Genomic DNA, 24,065 nt, shown 5'->3' on the forward strand with positions numbered 1-24,065 from the left:
TACATTGTTTTCGATGTGATCAATGTGGGTTTGAATCCCCCTTCTGGCTGACTTTTTTTCTCCCTTTTCAAATCTCATATCATATCGGAAAGGCATTTATTTGCAATAAAAATAAAGTACATAATTGAAAAGTTGAAAATAAAGTATCAGTTAGGGGGGTAGGTGTAGGGATGGCTTATTGTCCCAATATAGCAGTACCATTTAATAAATGCACTATAAATACACTCAATATGTAATTAATGCATACTGTTTTAATGTTCTACAATACTATATTGTGTCTATTTGGAATAAGTATTATACATATCAGAAAATCCTACTATTTCAACAGTGTTAATAGAATCTACAGCTATTTGCACTTAGTGTAAATAGCATGTCTCACCAAGAAAATGTGCTATTTTCACTGTGCAAATAGCAGCTGCCTAATTATAAACCTTAGGTGCCATGTTTCATATATTCTTGAATAATGACATGGCTTGTAGCATTAGTCCGGTTAGATGTGCACTCACTTGTGCTCTTGGCGCCTCTTAGAGATTGACTGGACGAGTAACACAGAATCTCCCAGGTGTGACCTCAGAGGTCAGAAGGTCACTAGGAGCGTCAGATTGGGCGTCTGGCAAACACACACACACACAGAGAAACTTAACCTCCATCTCCTGAAAAAACCTCCTGAGCCTGCTTAGTAAATAACAGATCTCGGAAACTCACTGTTGAGTTCAGAGATGCGCTCACAGACGCTCCTGGTGAGTCCCTCCATGATGTCTAACATCAAGCTGAAATCAGGCGCATTATACACGTGTGTTTTCTTCGGCGGGGAGGCGATGGCTTTCAGCTGCTTCTTGTCGGCGTTCTTCACTCCTGCAGATACACGCAGTCAGGAAAACTTATTTCATTACAAAACGTATTTAAGTGAGAGCTGGTTTAGTTCTGGTACCGATAGCAAAGAGCTCAATCCCAGCGTCTCTGAGTCTCTGAGCAGGAGCAAGAACATCATCCTGAGATTTCCCATCTGTGATCAGAATAACAATCTTAGGAACGTCAGGCCTGGACCCAGATTGAGCTTTGAAGCTGTTCTCCAGAATATGCGTCAGACCACGACCTGGAAAAACACACACATCATGTAAGAACAGATGCATTACAGTGAGAATCATTTAGATTATATTTAGTGTGTGTGTGTGTGTGTGTGTGTGTGAACCTGTGAGTGTGATTCCTCCTTTATAAGGCAGATGTTTTACAGCGCTGATCACAGCTTCTTTAGTGCGGTGAGTGTTCAGATGCCACTCGATCCATGAATCCTTGCTGTACAGCACCAAACCTGAACACACACACTGCAGATGTGGTTTACGGGGACTACCATAGGTGTGATGGTTTATATTCTGTACATACTAGAGATGCACCAAATGTTTGGCAACTGAACTTATTTGGCCGGAAATAGCGAAAAGGCTGATTAAATGATAGCAAACAATGACATGACGTGATCAAAAAGAGGCGTGCACTAATGATCAAACATGTGGTCAGTATGGAAGCATTATAAACTGTCTGAGAAAGACGCAAAACTCATTCCAAGCAGCGACAGCGAGAGACTGTTTAGAAGCGCATCGCATGTCTTCATGAGGAGAGAAAGGTTACTGTATGATGACTGAAATCATCCATTAGTCAATCAACTCCAGAACGTTCTGTTGTCTAATACACCAGACACCAATTGTGTTTATTCTGACAGCAGCTCCTTAGCCAGGGTTCAAAGACCAATAATTCAGAAAAAAAGACTGAGGTCTTCTTACGGGTTTACCACAAAATAAAAGTCAACGTTCAGAAATGTTAGTATTGGCATTTTACTGTTGTTCTGTCAAAAAAATAAATAAAAGTAAGACAAAAATCATTCCAACAGCTCTATTAAAGGTGCCATATAATGCAAAACTGTGTTTACCTTGGCATAGTTGAATAATATCAGTTCAGTACATGGACATGACATACTGTGAGTCTCAAACACCATCGTTTCCTCCTTCTTATATAAATCTAGTGTTTGCAAAAGACCACCGAAAAATAGGTCAATTCCAACACAACACCGACTATTACGCAATAGTCCCGAACGTTAATAGTTACGCCCCCAACATTTGCATCGCCCAATCATCGGTAACGTCAGTAAAATAAGGCGAGCCACTGAAGGGACACGGTTAGCTTAATGCTAGTGCTAGCCTGTTACATTGCAATACATAGGATTTGACTTCCCACATAAACAGAGAGACGACTGACTGATGATGGCCAATGATTTACAGATCCCGAGTATCACTGACAAGCATCTGAACTTATGTGGTAACTAAGCACTCCCTCTGCATTATAACTTTACACAGAGCACATGCGATCACAATAGTAAGAGTAAAATGTTGGCGATTCAAAACGGCAGATTCAACAAACCACATATTAAAAGCGGCAAGAGCTCCTAATTAAATATATATTTTTATCAATGTGCCAGCTATAAAGATTAAACAGCCAATCAGAGCAGAGCTCATTAATATTCATGAGGCTTCCAAATAAGGCAATAACAGAGCATTTCATTCTAGGGACAAATCCTAGGGTTGTAAATGGAGCTGTAAAACCGTTTCTGGAGATTTTTTGCCCTTTCCTATGCCATATACCTTCTATGTAGATATCAGAGAACAATTTAAAATATTATATAAATGCATTCTATGGCACCTTTAATACATTTATTCTAACATTCTCATTTGCTCGGCAAGGCTGCATTTATTTGTACATTAAAAACAAAAGCCTGATTCAAGAAGGGGCTCTTAAAAATGGTCAAAGAATATTATTTTACTAACTTATTCATTTTAAGTTCAATTGTGCTTTGTTGATAGGCTATAATGTCTACTAGAATGTTACAAATGTTCAGTGTTAAAATAAATAATTTTTAACTTGTTGTTAAAAAACATGCATTAAGAGCCGGGGGTGAAAACTTGTGAAATTTGAAGATCAGAGTAAATTTGACTTATTTTATCTTTATTTTACTTTGTACCTTCTATAGCCTCTGAATGGCAGTACTAAATGAAAAAACAAACAAACATGATATTTATGCAAAAAAAAAAAAAAAAAAAAAACACATTACTCATTCGAACATCTCCTCATTCAAAGATTTTCATGCATGTCTTTTCCTTCTGGAGCATCAGTGAGTGTTTGAACCTTCTGTAATAGTTGCATATGAGTCCCTCAGTTGTCCTCAGTGTGAAAAGATGGATCTTAAAATCATACAGTCATTGTTGGAAAGGGTTCAAATACACAGAAATGCTGGAAAACCAAAGAATTTGTGGAAGATTTCAGATTTTTCTGAAGAACAGCAGACAGTTTAACTGTTCAGGACAAACAAGGGACTCATGAACAACTATCACTAAACAAAAAAAAAAAAAAAAAAAACACAGCTGTGGATCATTCAGGGAACAACACAGTATTAAGAATCAAGGGGATGTAAACTTTTGATAAATTCAACTATTATTTTCTATGTGGACTATATGTCACCAAATAAACAATAACATGCATTTTGTATGATCCCTCTTCTTTTGGTAAAATAATTAACATTTTGCAGATTTTGAAATATGGATGTAAACTTTTGACCTCAACTTTACCAAAACACACACAACAGTGAATCTAATTCAACACTGAACACTAAATACAGCACAAGCACTGTTAAACTGCTGTTCTTCTCCTGTTGATCTAGTTGCATGTGTTGGAACTAAAGACACCACAGACGTACCAATGCGTGTTTGTTCTGATCCAACAGCGAAGGCCTTGACAAACATTCCCAGAAAGCTCCTCACAGTTTTGAAGTTCAAACGGCTGATACTCCACGATCCGTCCACCAGAATCACGATATCGGCGATAGCTGCAGTTTCACATGTGTGGATTTTCACTATAGAGACAGATTTTATTACTTATTTTGTCTGTCCATTAAGCATTTTTTTCATCCAGTATCACTGAGTTTGCACAAAAATGCATTGATGAAAACCTGGATACTTGTTGGTTACAAATAAACAGATAAAACATGAGATAAAGTCAGTGCTGGCCTGTTCCCCTGTTACCTAGTTTCCTGATTGTCATTGTATTCACCTGTGTCTAATCTTAAGCACAGAGCATAAATTCTGAGCTTGGGTCACCATACTTGGTCACATTTCATGTCCTTTCTTTTCCTTAATTAATGACCCTTGTTTGTCAATGAATTATCTCATTCATTGAAATGATCTTTCAAACGACATGAATTCATTTCTCACTCAGACACAAAACTTACAGGCCTGTTTGCACATTTATATGCTCTTTACGAAACTGATTAATTCAAGTTCAGAATTTAACATACTGAATAAGATAGAAATCTGTTCCATTTCTACAGGATACCATGGTGAAATATTTTCCAAATCTAAAGGATAAAATACTATCAAAACATTTAGATGTAGCCATGGACCATAACATAATTTTAGTCTTGTCAGAGGGAGAAAACGTCATTCAGAAAGCACACTGGTCAAGCTCAAACTCAGATCTCAGAAACCTATGGAGGCATTTCACTGCAAAAAAAAAAAAAAATGCTAAGATTGTCTTTTTTCCAGCCAAAATATTTAAAAACTCTTAGGAAGGATTTTATAGACGAGTCAACATTGTCTTGTTTTCAGAAGAAAAAAAAAAGTTAAAATTAAGGGATTTTTTGCTTAGAACAAGCAAAATATTCTGCCAATGGGGTAAGCAAAAAAAAATACTATTTCAAACAGAAAACGATTATTTTTCTTACCCCATTGGCGGATTATTTTGCATGTTTCAAGAAAAAACGCACTTAATTTTGACTTGTTTTTTCTGAAAACAAGACAATATTTTTTACTCGTCAAGAAAATCATTCCTGATTTAATAATCTTTAGATATTTTGGCTGGAAACAAGACAAAATCTAAGTAAGAAAAGCATTTTTTGCAGTGGGATAGCAATATTCCATTCAAAATGTAATGTGCAAAATGGCAATGCAATATGTAAAATGGTAATGCGTTTCTGTATTTAAATTTCCAAATGAACATTGCTAACCATAATTCAAATTGAATATAGATACCCATGTGCTTCCATTGAAACCCACCGCTGATCTCTCTGCTGAGTTCAGAGATGCGCTCACAGACGCTCATGTTGAGTTCTCCAATGATGTCCAACATGTTGCTGAAATCAGGCATGATATACACGTGTGTTTCCTGCGGCGGGGAGGCGATGGCTCTCAGCTCATTCACATCAGCGTCTATTGCTCCTGCAGATTCACACAGTCAGTAAACTATTTACTTACAAACCGTATTTACAATTTTTCACATTTGCTAAAACACTAAACCCCATTCTCAGAACCAAATTCTCAATAGTCTAAACCAATTTGTCAAATAAATCACTATTTCTGCAAAAGAGTTTTTTGCAGAACTCTAGACACATTCTCACTCACTAAGACACAATTTGCTCTGTGATGAACTTGTGATGCTAAACCCTAAACACAAGAAAGCAAAAGTTAAGCTCAACTGCAACACGGCTGTCATTGTTTACACACAATATGAATCAAATGATTCGCGAACTGAATCAAATGATTCCCGAAATGGCCTGGGGAGGGGAGGTTTCCAAAACTCATCAACTGGTCACTGGGGTTCCTCAGGGATCAGTTCTTGGACCTCTCCTCTTCTCCATATACACTACATCTCTGGGGCCCATCATACAGGCACATGGCTTCTCCTACCATTGCTATGCTGATGACACACAGCTCTATCTTTCTTTCAAACCAGATGATCCATCGGTAGCTGCACGGATCTCAGGCTGCCTGGCGGATATCTCTGCATGGATGAAGGAACACCATCTTCAGCTCAATCTAGCTAAAACTGAGCTCCTTGTCTTTCCTGCCACTCCAACTTTACAACATGACTTCTCCATCCAGTTAGGTTCATCAACAATTACCCCATCGACTTCAGCCAGAAATCTTGGTGTAATCTTTGATGACCAATTGACTTTTAAAGACCACATAGCTAAAACTGCTCGATCTTGCAGGTTTGCATTGCACAACATCAGAAAAATCAGGCCCTTCCTAACAGAGCATGCTGCACAACTCCTCGTCCAGGCCCTGCTCATTTCCAGGCTGGACTACTGCAATGCTCTACTAGCTGGTCTTCCAGCATGTACAATCAGGCCTCTACAAATGATTCAGAATGCAGCAGCACGACTGGTCTTCAATGAGCCCAAGAAGGCCCATGTCACACCTCTCTTCATATCACTGCACTGGCTACCGGTTACAGCACGCATCAAATTCAAGACACTGATGCTGGCCTATAGGACAGCCACCAGATCATCACCTGCCTACCTCCATTCACTACTACACATCTACACTCCTTCCAGAAGTCTGAGATCCTCTAGTGAAAGACGCCTTATTGTACCACCACAGAGAGGCACGAAATCACTTTCCAAAACATTCTCCTTCAACGTCCCTGCCTGGTGGAATGATCTTCCCACCCCTATCCGGAACGCAGGCTCCATAACTGTCTTCAAGCAACTGCTGAAAACCCATCTTTTTCGACACTATCTGACTCAATAATAAAAAAAAATAAAAAAAAATAAAAATTCTTCTCCTCTCTTTCCTGATCTTCCCTTTCTAGCCCGTACTCATCTAACAACGCCTGATATATGGTATTTTTGAGCACTTCCTATGTCGATCTGCCTCCTTAGGATGAATCACTTGTTGTATTCCCCAATTGTAAGTCGCTTTGGATAAAAGCGTCTGCTAAATGAATAAATGTAAATGTAAATGTAAATGAATCAAATGATTCGTGAACTGAATCAAATGATTCGTTAACTGAATCAAATGATTCGCGAATCACACAATGGCTGCGTTCGGAACCGCATACTTCCATACTATATAGTAGGCAAAAAGCAGTAGGCGAGCAAAAAAGTATGTTTGAATGTTCAGTATTCATAAAAGAGTAAGCGAGAATTAGTAGGCGAGTGCACTAATTCTCGCGAGATTCGGATGAACTTCTACTTAAAGTGCGTTCGAATATGCCTACTTACCTACTATATAGTAGGAAAAAAGAGTACGTGAAGAAAGAAGTACGTTCGAAACCTCAGTATTCATAAAAGAGTAGGCGAGAAATCCCCGGATGTCCTACTGCTTCAGCCCAGATTCTGAAGTGTTCATCCGATGCACACTTTTCAATCCCAGGAGGCCACAGGAGGCCAAAACGTCATCATCGAACGTGATTGGGAACCGCAACGAGAGTGTTTACAAATGTGAGTATTACAAACCAAAACACGGTTCCCTGTCTTAAAATCGTATTTGTTGAGCTACTGTATCGTAAACTGCTGATTTGCATAAGGTGCCAAGATGTGTAACGTTAAAGTATATTTGTGATTTCGCTGTAAAACATGTTTTATTACGTATAGCGACCATAGCATCTTAAAGATGATTACTAAATGTTTAACAACTGACAGGAACATGTTCTGAGAGAATTAAATGACAACACCAAACAGACATCTAAATGAGTGATATGGACGTTATGTGAGTTTATGTAGAATTCTCTGTTGTCAACACTGCTTTAGATTAATGTAATGTAAATAAACATATAGTTAGTAAACAAGTAAACATGAGTTATCTATTTAGTTTGTCTAATAGTACTGTTGATAAATTCAGGAGCATTTGTATTGGATAAAAAGCCAATAAACAACAGCTACCTCATAAATGTAGTATTGAGCACAGGAATCAGAGGGAACTGAATCTTGTGTGGATGTTACAGGGACAGATGAGACAAGTATGCTTGTCTGGTGAAGAGTGATTGATGAAGCAGTGCTGCCATCAAAGGCTTTGAGTGAGTACACTGCAGACATCTATTCAAACCTTAAGTTGCAGTTTATTAATAATAATAAAAAAAACTTTAAGCACTTTTCTGATTCTAGATTTCTGTGCCTTTGTTGCAGATATTTTGCGGTGGAGCAGGTCCTGAAAGGAAAGGTGACAGCAGCATTTGTGGGGAAAAAAGTTAAATCTGTAACTTAATATAAAGTTTGGTAATTTTGTTACTTCTAATACAGAGATCTAATGAAATTGTGCTGTTAAAATGACAACTTTTGTATTGTATTTGTGCATCTTTGTATGATCTGAAATGTCTGCAGACTGGTGTGTGCAGTGAGAAAAGAGAAATCCACAGCAGCATCCTGGAAATGGTCAAGTGCCATCGATGAGACCCTCCATCACTCCACCTGCTCTTTGTCTCATCTGGACCAGATGTTGCTGTGGTCTCTTCATCCTCAGAGACCAAAGAGCCAGCGAGAGCATCTAGAGAAAGACTAAAATACCAATATGTCTGAATAAAGCTTTGTTCCATGTGTCTTTATTTATGTTCATGGTTACTTTATTATTTTACTCATATATCCATGTTGTTATCAGTAAATAAAATATAAGTTTCATTAACATATGCATTAATTATTGCTCAGGGTAAGATAGTATTTATCTTTAACAATGAACAATCATAATGAGAAAAACTAAAAACATAACTATTAGGCTTGCTTACATCATAGTATGCAATTATATACACGGGGAAATATGATTAAATATCTCTGAATAATCAAAATATTCACATCATCGTTTATCAAAAATTGGATTTGTTGTTATTTGTTATTGATAAGCCTCAGGGATGAAAAGAGAAATTCAACAAGAATTTAAGCTAGCTTTGCGTGTGGATAAACAATTTTGAATACAAAACAAAAGAAATAACTTATTCAATAAATAAAGAATTTGGGTTTTCCTGACAAAAATTATTTCTTTAAGAATTAAAAAATACAAAAACCTAAATGAACCCAAAACGTATCTGTTATACTACAATCACAATAAAAGAACAGCTGTTTCTTCAACATGACCACAAAATGAACAAATTTCATCAATATCAAAATATTTATAGAAAGATGAATTAAACCTGTCGCTATATGTTAAGTTGTTGCACTTGTTATAACGTCGTTGGTCACATGATAACGTCAACATGGCGGAAGACGTGCAGATCACATCCATACTCAACGAGATTTGGCTGTAGAGTACGTACTCTTTTAGCGCTCGTTAAGTAAGTACTTCTTGAAATTAAGTACCTACTCATTGAGTATGCGGTTTCGAACGCTGCCAGTATGTCCCGAAATGATTAAAATGATTTGCGAACTGAATCAAATGATTTGTGAACTGAATCAAATGATTCGTGAACTGAATCAAATGATTCGTGAACTGAATCAAATGATTCGTTAACTGAATCAAATGATTCACGAATCACACAATATGTCCCTAAATGATTAAAATGATTCGCGAACTGAATCAAATGATTCGCGAATCACACAGTATGTCCCGAAAAGATTAAATGATTCACGAACTGAATCAAATGATTCGTTAACTGAATCAAATGATTCGCGAATCACACAATATGTCCCGAAATGATTAAAATGATTTGCGAACTGAATCAAATGATTCGCGAAATGAATCAAATGATTCGCGAATCGCACAGTATGTCCCGAAATTATTCAAATGATTCACAAACTGAGTCAAATGATTCGCGAACTGAATCAAATGATTCGCGAATTGTACAGTATGTCCCGAAATTATTCAAATGATTCACAAACTGAGTCAAATGATTCGCGAATTGTACAGTATGTCCCGAAATTATTCAAATGATTTACAAACTGAGTCAAATGATTCGCGAATTGAATCAAATGATTCGCGAACTAAATCAAATGATTTGTGAGCTGAATTAAATGATTCGTTAACTGAAACAAATGATTCGCGAATCACACAGAATGTCCCGAAATGATTCAAATGATTCGCGAATTAAATCAAATGATTCACGAACTAAATCAAATGATTCGTGAACTGAATCAAATGATTCGTTAACTGAATCAAATGATTCGCGAATCGCACAGTATGTCCCGAAAAGATTAAAATGATTCGCGAACTGAATCAAATGATTCGCGAATCACACAATATGTCCCGAAATGATTCAAATGATTTGCGAATCACACAATATGTCCCGAAATGATTCAAATGATTCGCGAATCGCACAGTATGTCCCGAAATTATTCAAATGATCCGCTTACTGAATCAAATGATTCACTAACTGAATCAAATTATTCGCGAATCACACAGAATGTCCCGAAATGATTCAAATGATTCGCGAATTAAATCAAATGATTCGCGAACTAAATCAAATGATTCGTGAACTGAATCAAATGATTCGTTAACTGAATCAAATGATTCGCGAATCACACAATATGTCCCGAAATGATTAAAATGATTCGTGAATCGCACAGTATGTCCCGAAATTATTCAAATGATCCGCTTACTGAATCAAATGATTCGCGAATCGCACAGTATGTCCCGAAAAGATTAAAATGATTTGCGAACTGAATCAAATGATTCGTTAACTGAATCAAATGTTTCGCGAATCACACAATATGTCCCGAAATGATTAAAATGATTCGCGAATTGCACAGTATGTCCCGAAATTATTCAAATGATCCGCTAACTGAATCAAATGATTCGCGAATCGCACAGTATGTCCCGAAAAGATTAAAATGATTCGCGAACTGAATCAAATGATTCGTTAACTGAATCAAATGATTCGCGAATCACACAATATGTCCCGAAATGATTCAAATGATTCGCGAATCGCACAGTATGTCCCGAAATGATTCAATTGATTCGCGAATCGCACAGTATGTCCCGAAAAGATTAAAATGATTCGCAAACTTAATCAAATGATTCGTTAACTGAACAAATCGCACAGAATGTCCCGAAATTATTCAAATGATTCGCGAATCGCACAGTATGTCCCGAAATGATTCAAATGATTTGCGAATCTCACAATATGTCCTGAAATGATTGAAATGATCCGCAAACTGAATCTAATGATTCGCGAACTAAATCAAATGATTCATTAACTGAATCAAATTATTCGCGAATCGCACAGAATGTCCCGAAATGATTCAAATGATTCGCGAATCGCACAGTATGTCCCGAAATGATTCAAATGATTAATTCAAGGATATACATCAATTAGAAATTATAGGAAAAATGGAAATGGGGTTGGAGTGGCAACATTTGTATCCTTAAATGAAGGAACAGGTACAAGGTATAATAGTAGTCAGACTACGGAAAGTGCAATAGATTTAACAGTAGTAACAAACAGCATTGCAGGAATTTCTACCGGAGGTGCTCAAAGAAGCACTAGTTGGGAGCGATCACTTTCCAATTAATATTAGAATAAGAATTTAATTTCCTCTAGACGAGGTTAAAACATTATCAAGATGGAAGTTAAATAAAGCAAATTGGGAATTATTTCAAGAAATAGGTAAAAATAAATATGAACAATTAAGTAATGAAGGGGTATTAGATGAAGATGAATATAATAGAAGATCAGGAATTATTATACAATCGGCAAAAGAATCAATTCCAAAAAGTTCAAATAAGGGAGGGAAAAAATTGTGCCATGGTGGAATGAAATTTGTAATAAAGCTATTAAAGAGAGGAACAAATCATTTAGGCAGATAAGGAAACATAATTTGTTGGAAACTTTAATCCAGTTAAAACAAATCACCAGCCAATAGTTCATAAGACGATTAAATCAGCTAAACGGAACTATTGGAGGCAATACTGCAATATGTAATTCCAGTATTGATAAGTGGAAAGAAAACAGCTGTTAGTAATATAGAAAAAGCCGAACTTCTAGCTGAGAAACATACAGCTCAGAAAACTTGTCTGAACTTGCTTTGAATCCTGGAGTAAATGTTAGGAAAGCAGCAACGAATATGAGTTTAGAAGTGCCTTTTAGTTTGTTTGAATTAAAGAGGGCAATTTTGAATGTTTGGATGTTTGTTACAGTATGCTGGCTCACATGGAAGACAGTATTCTCTATGTTGTTCTCAAGTTATTTAATACAATTTGGGACTTTGGGAAAATCCCAGTAGAATGGAAACAGTCTATTATAGGACCTATACTTACCCCGGGAAAGATGCTTCGAATCCCATAAACTATAGATCTATAGCGCAAACTTGAAAGTAACTGAAAGGATAACAGATTATTTAGAAAAAAGAAGCTTGATATTGCCTTATTAAAATGGATTTCGAAAAGGGAGAAATACTATGTGTCACAATATACACTAAACACACGAACAACGACGGAGTAAAAGTGAAGGTATTTAATAATCCAAGGGAAGCAGGCAGATACAGGAACACAGCGTGGTAACATTTAACGATCGACAAGACATCATTGAAAGCACACACATTAAATAGACAAGATGATTACAAACACAGGTGTTGGCAATGATGGGAACAAACCAAGTAACAGAAAACAGCGGGGGGAAATGGATGGGAGAAACCAACTCAAAGTCCAGGGGTGTGACATTACACCCCCCTCCTGGAAAAGGCGCGTCCACGCGCCGACCGAACTACAAAGTCCTTAGGAGGGGGTTTGGGTGGAGGACGTTCTTCCGGAAGGGGGGCCAGGAATGAAGTCCAGGGTGGTGACTGAATAATCCATGGTGGTGATGACGGAGGGAGGAGCCAAGGAGGAGACGGGAGGGATCCGGAGCAGGAGGAGCCAGGTGATACCCAGACCGCAGCCAAGATGGAACCCCACGGTGGAGCCGATGGAGGGAGGAGCCATGGTGGAGAGTGGGCTGACGACTCCCGGGGGCCGACCGACGGAGGCGGAGCAGGTGGTGGTAGAGCCCGAGGCGGAGACGGAGAGCCGATGATCCCGGGCGACACCGAGGATCCGGAGGGCCAAGGTGGAACCCAAGGCTCTGGCGACCAAGGCGGAGGCGGAGATCCGGAGGTCCGCGGCGGAACCGGAGCGACAGAGGACTGAGGCTGTGCCAGAGGGATGGAGGAGTTCCACGGAGCCGGTGGGATGGAGCAACGAGGCGTAGCCGGAGGAGTGGAATCCTTAGGCGAAGGTGGGATGACGACAGACCGAGGCGGAGCCGGAAGGACGATGGAGCGCGGTGAAGCTGGTGGACCGACGGGCGACGGTGGAGACGAGGGAGCTGAGAGACGGGGTGGAGCCGCAGGTTCGGAGGGCCGAGGCGGAGTCCAGGACTCTGAGGCTGGAGGCGGAGATGAGGAATCCTCCAGCCATGACGCCGATGGTGACTGGCAGACCTGCGGCGAACCCACTGCACAGATGTTAAGCTGAGGGTGAGCAGAAGGACTGACAGGTGGCAGTGGTGGCATGGCTGACACATTATCGTTAATAAACTGATGTAACTGAGGGAGGGTGGGTGGGAAATTATGACGGGTAGCAAGTTCAGAGATATTAGAAAGTTCAGTCCAAACATCCTCAGAATAATCCATATTAATCACAGAAATGTCCATAGCATTGTCCATAGAGAAGTGTCCCGGAATCTTATTAAGCTCACCCTCAGTGGTGGTGCAGTGGGTAATGCTGTCCTTAGCATTCTCAACCTCCACTGACTTCTTCACCGTCGCGGTTACTGAAGCCGGCTCACACACCTGGTCTGACGCCTCGTGCCACTCTGGCTCCGTGACGATCAGCTGCTCTGTCGCTCCTCCTCGCGATGGCACGCTGTTCGCAGCGGGCGGTAGCTCTCCGTCAGCGGTGGGCTCAGGCTGATATTCCGCGGGTCGGGGTGGTAATTGGCTGGGTTCCGGGTCGCGCTGCGAGACGTCTGCGTGGTGTGACTGGACGGTGTTGTAATCCTCCTCCGCTTCGTCAAGGCAGAGCTCTGAACCCCAAGCACTCAGCAAGATGTTAATATATTGAGTTAGGGTCCAGCCTGGTTCACCTTCGGGCATGACGAAGCGGAGATCCTCATCCAGTCCACACCAAAATCCCTCCATAAGGCAGACGTCATCGCAGCTAGCAAGATGGCAAATGCTAATAAACTCCTCCACGTAGTCCTCAAGATCCCTGCCATCCTGGAATATAAAGGTGGTATAACCTTCCAGAATGGCGTTTCCCCTCCTTGGGCGGACGTTGATTGAAGCGAGTTTCATAATGGTGAATACTGGTGATGAACACGACGGAAACAAAAAGACTGAAAAAAGACGCAAAACAAAACGGGGGAATTCACAAAAAATAAACTGTTACGGTCGATCGTTCTGTCACAATATACACTAAACACACGAACAACGACGGAGTAAAAGTGAAGGTATTTAATAATCCAAGGGAAGCAGGCAGATACAGGAACACAGCGTGGTAACATTTAACGATCGACAAGACATCATTGAAAGCACACACATTAAATAGACAAGGTGATTACAAACACAGGTGTTGGCAATGACCAAGTAACAGAAAACAGCGGGGGGAAATGGATGGGAGAAACCAACTCAAAGTCCAGGGGTGTGACACTATGAATCCGGTATTAATCTTGGAATCAGAAATCAGGAAAGGACAGTTAAATAAGCAAATAGTGGTAGCAGTGTTTTTCAATATAGAAAAGGCTTATGACATGTTATGGAAAGAAGGGCTGCTTATTAAGTAGATAAATTAGGTTTGGGAGGCAGGCTATACAACTGGGTTTTGAATTTTCTTTTTGATAGGACTATAAAAATTAGGGTAGGTACTGAATATTCAGAAATATATCATGTGGATCCCTCAGGGCAGTGTTTGCAGCCCAGGGCTTTTTAATGTCATGATAAATTATGTATTTGATGGAATTGATGCAAGCATAGGTAAATCTCTGTATGCTGACGATGGGGCCCTGTGGATTAGGGGCGGAATTTGAGGTTTATAGAGAAGAAAATGCAAGAAGCAATTTTAAAGGTAGAGCAATGGGCAAATAAATGGGCTTTTAAACTGTTGACAACTAAGATGCAAGCTATTTGTTTTTCTAGAAGACATAAGGAAATAACGCTTAAGCTGTATGGCCAAACACTTGAGAAAGTCAAAGTTGTTCGACTTCTTGGAATGCTTCTAGTAGAAAAGTTAACCTGGAAACAGCATATATAAGAAAATAAAAGGGAAAAAATCTTTTGAGATGTTTAGCTGGAAAAGACTGGGGAGCAACTAGAACATCAATGCTTAATATCTATCAGGCTATTATGAGAGCCTCGTTTGACTATGGGTGTATAGCTTTTATGTCGGCTGCAGACAGTCACCTTAAGAAGCTGGATGTGGAGCAGGCACAAGCGCTAAGAACATGCAGCGGAGCTTTTACAGATCCTTACAGATATCAAAAGGTGTTTTAGCACAAAATTATATTGAACAGCAGTTTATGGGTAAGTTATTGATATTTACAGACAGCTCAAAAGATCCAGAGACAGGATGCACAGGAACGGCAATATATATTCCTCAGTATGAGTTAGCTATAATTAAAAGAACTACAGATAACTTATGAGTGTATACAGTAGAACTTGTGGGAGTTCGAACAGCTCTAAACTGGATAGAGGGAAATAATGCTAATGGTGTTGTAATTGCAACAGACAGCTGGTCAGCTCTTTTAAGTAATAAAACTATGAAATCATGCAGACTTGTTATTATTAATGAAAATGAAGTAACTTTTTGTTTGCAACAGAAGAGCTTGAATGTTGGTTTTGTTTGGGTTCCTGCGCATGTAGGAGTTGAGGAGAATGAAGCCGTTGATAAGCTGGCTGGCTAAACTATTAAAAAGACAAACTGTGGATTTAAATGTCCTTTTAGGTAGAGATGATGGAAAGAGTATTATTAAATCTTGAATGATGGGAAAATGGCAAACAATACTGGGATCTAAATGATGTGGGTCGACATTTATATAATATCCAGGAAAAAGTTGGTGAAGGCAGAGTAAAGGGCAGAAACCGAAAGGAAAAGGTTCTGCTCACCCGTCTTAGATTAGGACATAATGGACTGAATCAGACACTGCACATGATAGGCAAGCATCCAACAGGTTCATGTGAAAACTGTAAAGTAATGGAATCAGTAACACATGTATTGTTGGAATGTAGGAAATATGAAGAAGAAAGAAGAGAAATGTTTCAAATGTTAGAGAATGGCAGTGAAAATATCAATATTCAGAATCTCTTAGAAGGAAGTACCCAGAATGTTGTTAAACATCTCATGATTCATCTAAAAAAAACACAGGTTTGATGGATAGATTCTAATTTTGTTTTTGGTTTGGTACTGTCATCTACTGTTCCACACTCCAGTCTGGTAGGTGGCGGTAATACATCTTTAAACCGCCAATAGAATCAAAAGAAGAAGAACAAGAAGAAGAAGAAGAAAAGAAGAAAAAGAACACATGCAGGTGAAAAGTTTGGAGGTTTCATTACCAAACAAAATGCCTTCACGCATTTAGCTCAAATTCAACTCTGAAGACGCAACTAGTATGAACACTGATAACATATTCATATGTGTTAATGTAAAAGTTGTAAAATGTTAGTATATATACATATTCTTTTTTGTAACTACATGCACTGTACACTGTTCTCCATTTTTTTTAAAGTGGTGTCTAATGAATGATCTGTAGTGCGTATGTTGACTAATGTGTGTATGGTTTGAAAGCTTTGTTTGATTTTGAGTACAGGTGAAATGGTTTTGAAGCGACTGTTTGAGTGAGGGGTTCTGTGAATTTAGTTTGAACATTTGGATTTGTGTTTAAGGTTGTGAGAAAATGAGTGATTGTTTTAAAAAAATGTTTTAGCAATTTAGAAAAACTGTAAGTGAGAGCTGGTTTAGTTCTGGTACCGATAGTAAAGAGCTCAATCCCAGCATCTCTGAGCCTCTGAGCAGGAGAAAGAACATCATCCCGAGATTCCCCATCCGTGATCAGAATAACAATCTTAGGAACGTCAGGCCTGGACCCAGATTCAGCTTTGAAGCTGTTCTCCAGAATACGCGTCAGAGCAAGACCTGGAAAAACACACAAAGGTAAGGTATGAGCAGATGCACTACAGTGAGTAGGGCAAGTGTGTTTGAACCTGTGTGTGTGTTTCCTCCTTTCTGAAGCAGACTCTTCACAGCATTGATCACGGCCTTTTTAGTGCTGTGAGAGTTCAGATGCCACTCAATCTGTGGATCCCCGCTGTACTGCACCAAACCTGAACACACACACACACACACGTGAATATAAAGGTAGTCTATTAATAAATACACCACAAGCACAGCAAGCATAGCATCTTGTCCTCTTGAGTCTGATCTACAGTGGTATGAAAAAGTGTTGGCCCCCTTAATGATTTTTTTTGTTGTTGTTGCATGTTTGCAAAAAAATACATTTTAATGTTTCAGATCATCAAACAAACTTAAATATTACTCAAAGATAACACAAGTAAACACAACCTCCCTCCCCCTTCTCCCTGTTAAAACATAACTTACATAATTACTGCCACACCTGTTCGCAATCAAGAAATCACCTAAATAGGAGCTGCCTGACAAAGTGAAGCAGACCAAAAGATCCTCAAAAGCTACACATCATGTTGAGATCCAGAGAAATTCAGGAACAAATTAAAAAGAAAGTAATGGAGATCTATCAGTCTGGAAAAGGTTATAAAGCCATTTCTAAAGCTTTGGGACTTCAGCGAACCACAACGAGAGCCATTATCCAAAAATGGCCAATACATGGAACCCGGAGTGGCCAACCGACCAAAATTACCCCAAGAGAGCAGCGACGACTCATTAAGATGCCACAAAAGACCCCACAACAACATCTAAAGAACTGCAGACTTCTCTTGCCTCAGTAAAGGTCAGTTTTCCACCATAAGAAAGACACTGGGCAAAAATGGCCTGCATGGCAGAGTTCCAAGACGAAAACCACTGCTACTGAGCAAAAAGAACATAAAGGCTCGTCTCAGTTTTGCCAGAACACATCTTGATGATCCCCAAGACTTTTGGGAAAATACACTCTAAAATATGCTGGGTTGTTTTAACCCAATGTTGGGTCAAATATGGACTAACCCAACTGTTGGGTTAAAAAATTTAATTGAAAAATTTAACCCAACGTTGGGTTAAAACAACCCAGCATTTTTTAGAGTGTACTGATGCTTCTAGATCTGAGCCCGTATTCACAAAACATTCTCCTAAATAGCAGTAAAAGTTTTTAGCTAAGAGTTTTCTCCTAAAACCTATTCACAAAGCTTCTGAGACAAACTTTTACTAAGGTATAGAGAGAAGTCTTAAACTAAAGGTGTGTTCCGATCGACAGGGTCCCTACGCAGTGTTCACTGCTCCCTATTCCCTTAGCACGGTATATCGCCTGAAGTGGACTTCGCTGACAATAATCGCTCATTTGGAATGCCCTGGAACATCATCAAAGCAAATCAACGGCAGGGTCACGCAGATTATGATATAACATAAATAAATATTGTAATTTATCTTACTTTTAAATTTAAATACATATAAAAATACATATAAACGTATGTATCTAATAAATATAGTCAAAATGTATATGTTTAGACCGTTAACAGATGAACAGATTTTTGTGGTCTTATCTCACGCACTTTCTTTTCCAAACACAGTCTATTTTTAACTATCCTGTGGTTAAATAAAACAAAATAAAACAAGACAGAGCTTCACCTCACCGGTTTTACTTTCATTTATACAATACAATATGCAAATGTAACATGACTTGCCATAACCATTCATAAACACTCTAATTTGTATAATAATAACAACATATACTGCAACCGCTCCATTGCAAAGCCTTTAAAAAACTTCAACGGCTCTGCTCCATCGTTAGTTCTAACTGGTGACGCGGTGCGCAATGACAGTTGGGTAGTTTTCTCCGTCCATTTCCTGTGAAGTGAAGTACCGATGTTCCCTTATTCCCTATACCGTTCGCAGTGCCCTTCGAACTGAACATGTTCGCTCCCTTCGGTTTGGAATCTCACTTAAGATGGCGGAACACCCTGTGAAGTCCACTTCGCAGTCCACTTACGGTCAAATGCAACGCACCTTAAGAGTAAGGGGCGGGGTTGACCTCGTTGCTACAGATGATGTCAGCATACCTACTAACTATGCACACTGTGATTGGCTGATAGGGAAGGGGTCCGTGTCAGAGAGTTTTTCATATAAATATTGTAGAGTACAATATTATTTTGCCAAATTCAAATAAAGGTTTAAAAATAAAAATGTGTGTTTAAAAATAAAGCATTTAAAATGCAGGCTACATGTCACTAATTAAACAACTATATGTTCAGCTAATTGTCAGCCTCTTAAATGTGTGCTTCTCGTAAACAATTTGTGGATATATGAACACCCTTTTAGTAATAGTAGAATGATCATTGCTGAACGCGTGTAAACGTAAAAGACAACCAAACTGGATGCAAGGACAGCTGTTACTATACTTGCCAGACCCTTGCACACTGAGTCAGATCTTTTTTTTGTATGCGTTTTATTGTATTCATCATTCTAAAAATTTGCCACGCACCGAAATATTGCACACTACTCGCATAGTAATTCATCTGTTGCAATATATATATATATATATATATATATATATATATATATATATATATATATATATATAAAATAAAAAGTCATATAAAACCAGTGAAAATGATTTTGTTGTCCACTTTCTTCTTAAAAAGAGAACAAAAGAAAGTACATACTGGGTCCATCCAGTTATTAGATATATAGAGAGGAAGGAGAGAATACTTTTTGTGCGCACCTTCTCAAAGAATCTCCTTGATTATCCCAGGCAATGTCAGTAAACTTTGATGCTTTGCCAGAATTACTGGAGCCACGTATTTAAGCAATAAGGTACGAGAGGCCATGCTGTATCGTGAATAAATCACGGCTGAAGGGCGTGCTAGGCACGATATTTTTGATAATATTAATATCAAAAATATATATTAATTTATATATATATTAGGTTGTACGTTTTCATAAAGTAAAATCATTACCTGCCTTCCGCTGTAAAAAGTAGTCCCTAACTGTTAAAGCTTTGTTTACGTTGCTAAGGGTGGTTGCTAAGGAGGTTCAATGATACACAAAACCGTTGAGTGAAACGGTCATAGCAGTGCTGTATCATGAATAAAACACAGCTGCTGACCAATCAGAATTGAGGAATGGAACTAACCGTTTTATGATATAAAGAAGACCACTAATTTCTGTGAATTCAAGTGTTCAAGGATCTTTACACTGCTTTGTGCTGCAAGACAAAGTGGATGAACTTGTCAGACGCAATTCTGGATTTTGATGTTCGCTTGTATGGTGGCTCTAAACTGTCAAAACAACTCTCAAAATGCTTGCTACAGATGCAAAAAAAAAAAAAAAAAAAAAAAAATGCAGATAATCAAACCCGATCCTATTTTTTTGTTATGACGGACAGAAGTTCTGGAAGCAGTATGTAAATGTGATTGGACAAATTTGGAGATAACCTCCAAAAGCAAAAAAAAAAAAAAAAAAACGTGTGCAAATAAATGCAGTGTGTTTATAAAAAGTTTACGTTCTGAGGCAGATTACCGGCAATAGCCAATTTAAGATAGTTTGGGATTTAGTCTTAGTGATTTAGGAGTCCTCTTCACTACTCCTAACATGTCACAGGTTTAGGAGCTAGTTTTAACAATTAAATGCTTTGTGAAATACTCTTAAAGCAAAAATTTAGGAGTCCTAAATTTAGGATTGACACGCCCCTTATTTTTAAGATTTCCTCCTAAATCAGCAAGTTAGGAGCTACTTTTAGCCTTAAGATGTTTTGTGAATACGGGTCCTGGAAGACCTGATGTGATCAATGGATCCATGAATTCTGCTGTCTGCCAAAAGATCCTGAAGGACAATGTCCGGCCATCTGTTGGTGACCTCAAGCTGAAGCCAACTTGGGTTCTGCAGCAGGACAATGATCCAAAAAACACCAGCAAATCCACCTCTGAATGGCTGAAGAAAAACTAAATGAAGACTTTGGAGTGGCATAGTCAAAGTCTTGACCTGAATCCTATTGAGATGCTGAGGCATGACCTTAAAAAGGCGGTTCATGCTGGAAAACCCTCCAATGTGGCTGAATTACAACAATTCTGCCCAGATGAGTGGCCTGAAATTCCTGCACAGCGCTGTGACAGACTCATTGCAAGTTATGGCAAACGCTTGATTGCAGTTGTTGCTGCTAAGGGTGGCCCAACCGGTTATTAAGTTTAGGGGGCAAACACTTTTTCACACAGGGCCATGTGGGTTTGGATTTTGTTTACCCTTCATAATAAATAACTTTATTTAAAAACTGCACGTTGTGTTTACTTGCGTTATTTTTGATTAATATTTAAATTTGTTTGATGATCTGAAATTTTAAAGTGAGACAAACATGCAAAAAATAAATAAATAATAAAAATCAGGATGTGGGCCAACACACTTTCAAACCACTGTAGTAAGGTACAGGTGTGAGATAGTGCAGGCGTACCGATGCGTGTTTGGTTTGATCCAACTGTGAAAGACCCAAGAAAAATTTCCAGAAGGCTCTTCAAAGTTTCAAAGTTTTCATAGCTGACACTCGACGATCCATCCACCAGAATCACGATATCAGCTGGAGTTGCACATGTGAAGACATCTGCTAAAGACAGACAGATTTTAGTATTTGTCAGAAATTTAATTCACATCTTGGTGCGTCCATCCAATGTTTCTTTACTTGATATCCCTAAATGCAATGATGGAAGTCTTTGCTGATTACATGTGCACAAGTCTATATTGAACATTCAGAAACATTGCACATAGTCAGATATGATGAAATTCTCAATATTATTAATGCATGCATGCACAGTTATGAATTTGATCAATGTCTCAAATATATCTGACTATCCACAGACAAATGGATAGTAGCTCATGTCTGCAAAATAATCCAGATTTACTACATTTACAATTTACATACTTTTTAATCTCAAACGCTCGTCTTGCCAAGCTAGACAAGATGAGCATTTGAGGTTAAAAAGTATATAAATTGTATTTTTTTTTTAGAAAATAACCCATCATTTTGCTAGATAAGACCATTCTTTCCTCAGCTGGGATCGTTTAGAGCCATTTAAAGCTGCATTTTGGAAGTTCAAACTCAGGGCACCATAGAAGTCCACTATATGGAGAGAAATCCTGAAATGTTTTACTCAAAAAACATAATTTCTTTACGACTAAAGAAAGAAAGACATGAACATCTTGGATGACAAGGGGGTGAGTACATTATCTGTTCATTTTTGTTTTGAAAGTGAACTACTCCTTTAAGCGATCAGTGCTGCAGACTGCCATTTTTTATCTAATAAAAAAAAATAAAAAATAAAAAAACAGAACACATCAATGAATGCTTATGTGGATAGTAAGACAAATGTGTAACTTTTAGTGAACAACTGTGCATGCATTTGATAATCTGAGTCTAATTTCATCATATCAAAATGTCATTTTCTGTCATAAATCAGACAGACAGTCATACCTGGAACGTGTGTGATTAATACTGATGTGAGTATCAGGATCAGCTGAACTCGAACCTGCATCCTTCCAGCTGATCAACACACACAATAATCACATTACTAAATACATTTACACACACTTCAGTCCGTATAAACGATTACTTTCAATTTCCCCTTTACCCTTTAAGCCACTCATTAAGAAACCACAATTAGATCAAATTACAGAGAATTTTAAATCTTTCATTTACATCTAAAATAAAAAAATAAAAAATAAAATAAAAAAATAAAAAACTTGTGTCTTCTCAACTGTGCTCCTTTCTGCAAATTCTTTATCTGTCCTACATGTCATCTGCTGTTTTCAATATATATGTCGGAATTAGTTTTGCTGTTCATATGCAACTATATATCTCAACAAGACCAGATGAAACTAAATTATCGAGTGTGAAAAAGATCTCTGTCTTTAGTATCTACTAAATTCGGATAAGACAGAGAAATTACTTACTGGACCAAAAAAAAAAAAAAAAGCATCTACAGGAAAAACAGCAATCTTAAAATCTGCAGTCAGAAACTTGGGTCTCATATTAGTTGGTAATGTTTTTTTGAAAATCATATTTCTCATATTACTCATGTTATTTTAGAAACATGAAATGATGCATGTATCTGATGCAGAAAAACTAGTTGATGCACTGATGACGTCTAGACTGGACTATTAATGCATTACTAGGTGGTGGTCCTGCATCTTCAATAAACAAGCTACAGGTGTCCAAAATGCAGCTGCTAGAGTCCTTCAATTAACTGCATGATTTGTCCTACAATTACTGCCATATGGACATCACTTAAACAGAGCCACCACTGATAAATTACAATTCAATTGTAATGTAGAAACATACATTTATCACAAAGATGCTTCACAATGACACGTAAAATTTGTGTTTTTATATACTGTACAGCTAGCAAACATACTATAACCCACACAGAAAACTGCATTCACATAAAACACTTTCTTTACTTCATATTTACATTGTTTCTACAAATGACCAGCAGATGTACACACAAAACACAACTCATAATCACACACTTCTGTGCAAGTTCTGTCTGGTGATAATGAGATATGTTGCAGGTAATGGGATTTTTTTGTTTGTTTGTTAAAAACACAATATCATGCTCACCTGCTGTTAAGAACCAGTGGTCAGATCAGATGAGGTGAACGAATCCAGCGCAGTCAGAGCGAATGAAGACTGAACAACTCCAAAATACAGCGAAGAGATTCTGAGAAGACAGGAACACAGATGAGATCCAGATCAACTGATTAAAAAAAACACTTTCCCCCAAAAGTGATAATTATTGTACTTTAACCAGTATTTGTGGATGATTCAATTTTAAATAATTAATACATTTCTGAGTAAAAAAAAACAAAACAAAAAAAAAAAAAACATTATTTTTGGGTCATTTTGTCAATATTTACTCACAAACCAAAGAGCATGATCTCAGATCAGAGAGGCCTGTGATCAATCAGTGCCAAATAGAAACACAAAACCTGTTCTGATTAAAAGAAAACAAGATTCAATCCAAGATTTGGTGGCAATAGAGTTCACATCAAGAGATCTACAAGTGATTTTGAAAAGGCTCATCATTTTGGCCAGAAACACCAACAGAAGTAAATTATTTTCAGCAGCACATGGGTTAAAGAAATAAATGAAAGCAGTCCTTTTATTGCTTTTTGTCATATTTCTTCATTCTTCATTACCCT

General features: G+C 38.2%; 1 protein-coding gene across 1 annotated transcript; it reads right to left on the reverse strand.

The window, feature by feature from the left end:
* Positions 1-524: 524 nt before the first annotated feature.
* Positions 525-22,399, reverse strand: LOC141289438 (collagen alpha-1(XII) chain-like). Its single transcript, XM_073821533.1, has 11 exons — positions 22,339-22,399; positions 21,325-21,474; positions 16,919-17,038; positions 16,686-16,850; positions 13,420-14,058; positions 5,097-5,258; positions 3,743-3,898; positions 1,193-1,312; positions 932-1,096; positions 706-855; positions 525-610 (listed from the first exon to the last, which is right to left on the reverse strand). The coding sequence occupies exons 1-11, from the start codon at positions 22,397-22,399 to the stop codon at positions 525-527; spliced, it is 1,974 nt and encodes a 657-aa protein (XP_073677634.1).
* Between the last annotated feature and the right edge of the window lie 1,666 nt (positions 22,400-24,065).

Source organism: Garra rufa, chromosome 17 (assembly GCF_049309525.1).
Source record: "Garra rufa chromosome 17, GarRuf1.0, whole genome shotgun sequence".
Classification (NCBI taxonomy): Eukaryota; Metazoa; Chordata; class Actinopteri; order Cypriniformes; family Cyprinidae; genus Garra; species Garra rufa.

Excerpts from the sequence above, each read along its gene's own strand:
- LOC141289438 (XM_073821533.1), bottom strand. The coding sequence starts at position 22,399 with ATGCAGGTTCGAGTTCAGCTGATCCTGATACTCACATCAGTATTAATC. Across the intron at positions 14,059-16,685 it reads GATTGAGCTCTTTACTATCG|TCTTTTTGTTTCCGTCGTGT; the intron begins GTACCAGAACTA and ends GTCTTTTTTCAG. Across the intron at positions 5,259-13,419 it reads CCACTGCACCACCACTGAGG|GAGCAATAGACGCTGATGTG; the intron begins GTGAGCTTAATA and ends GTGAATCTGCAG.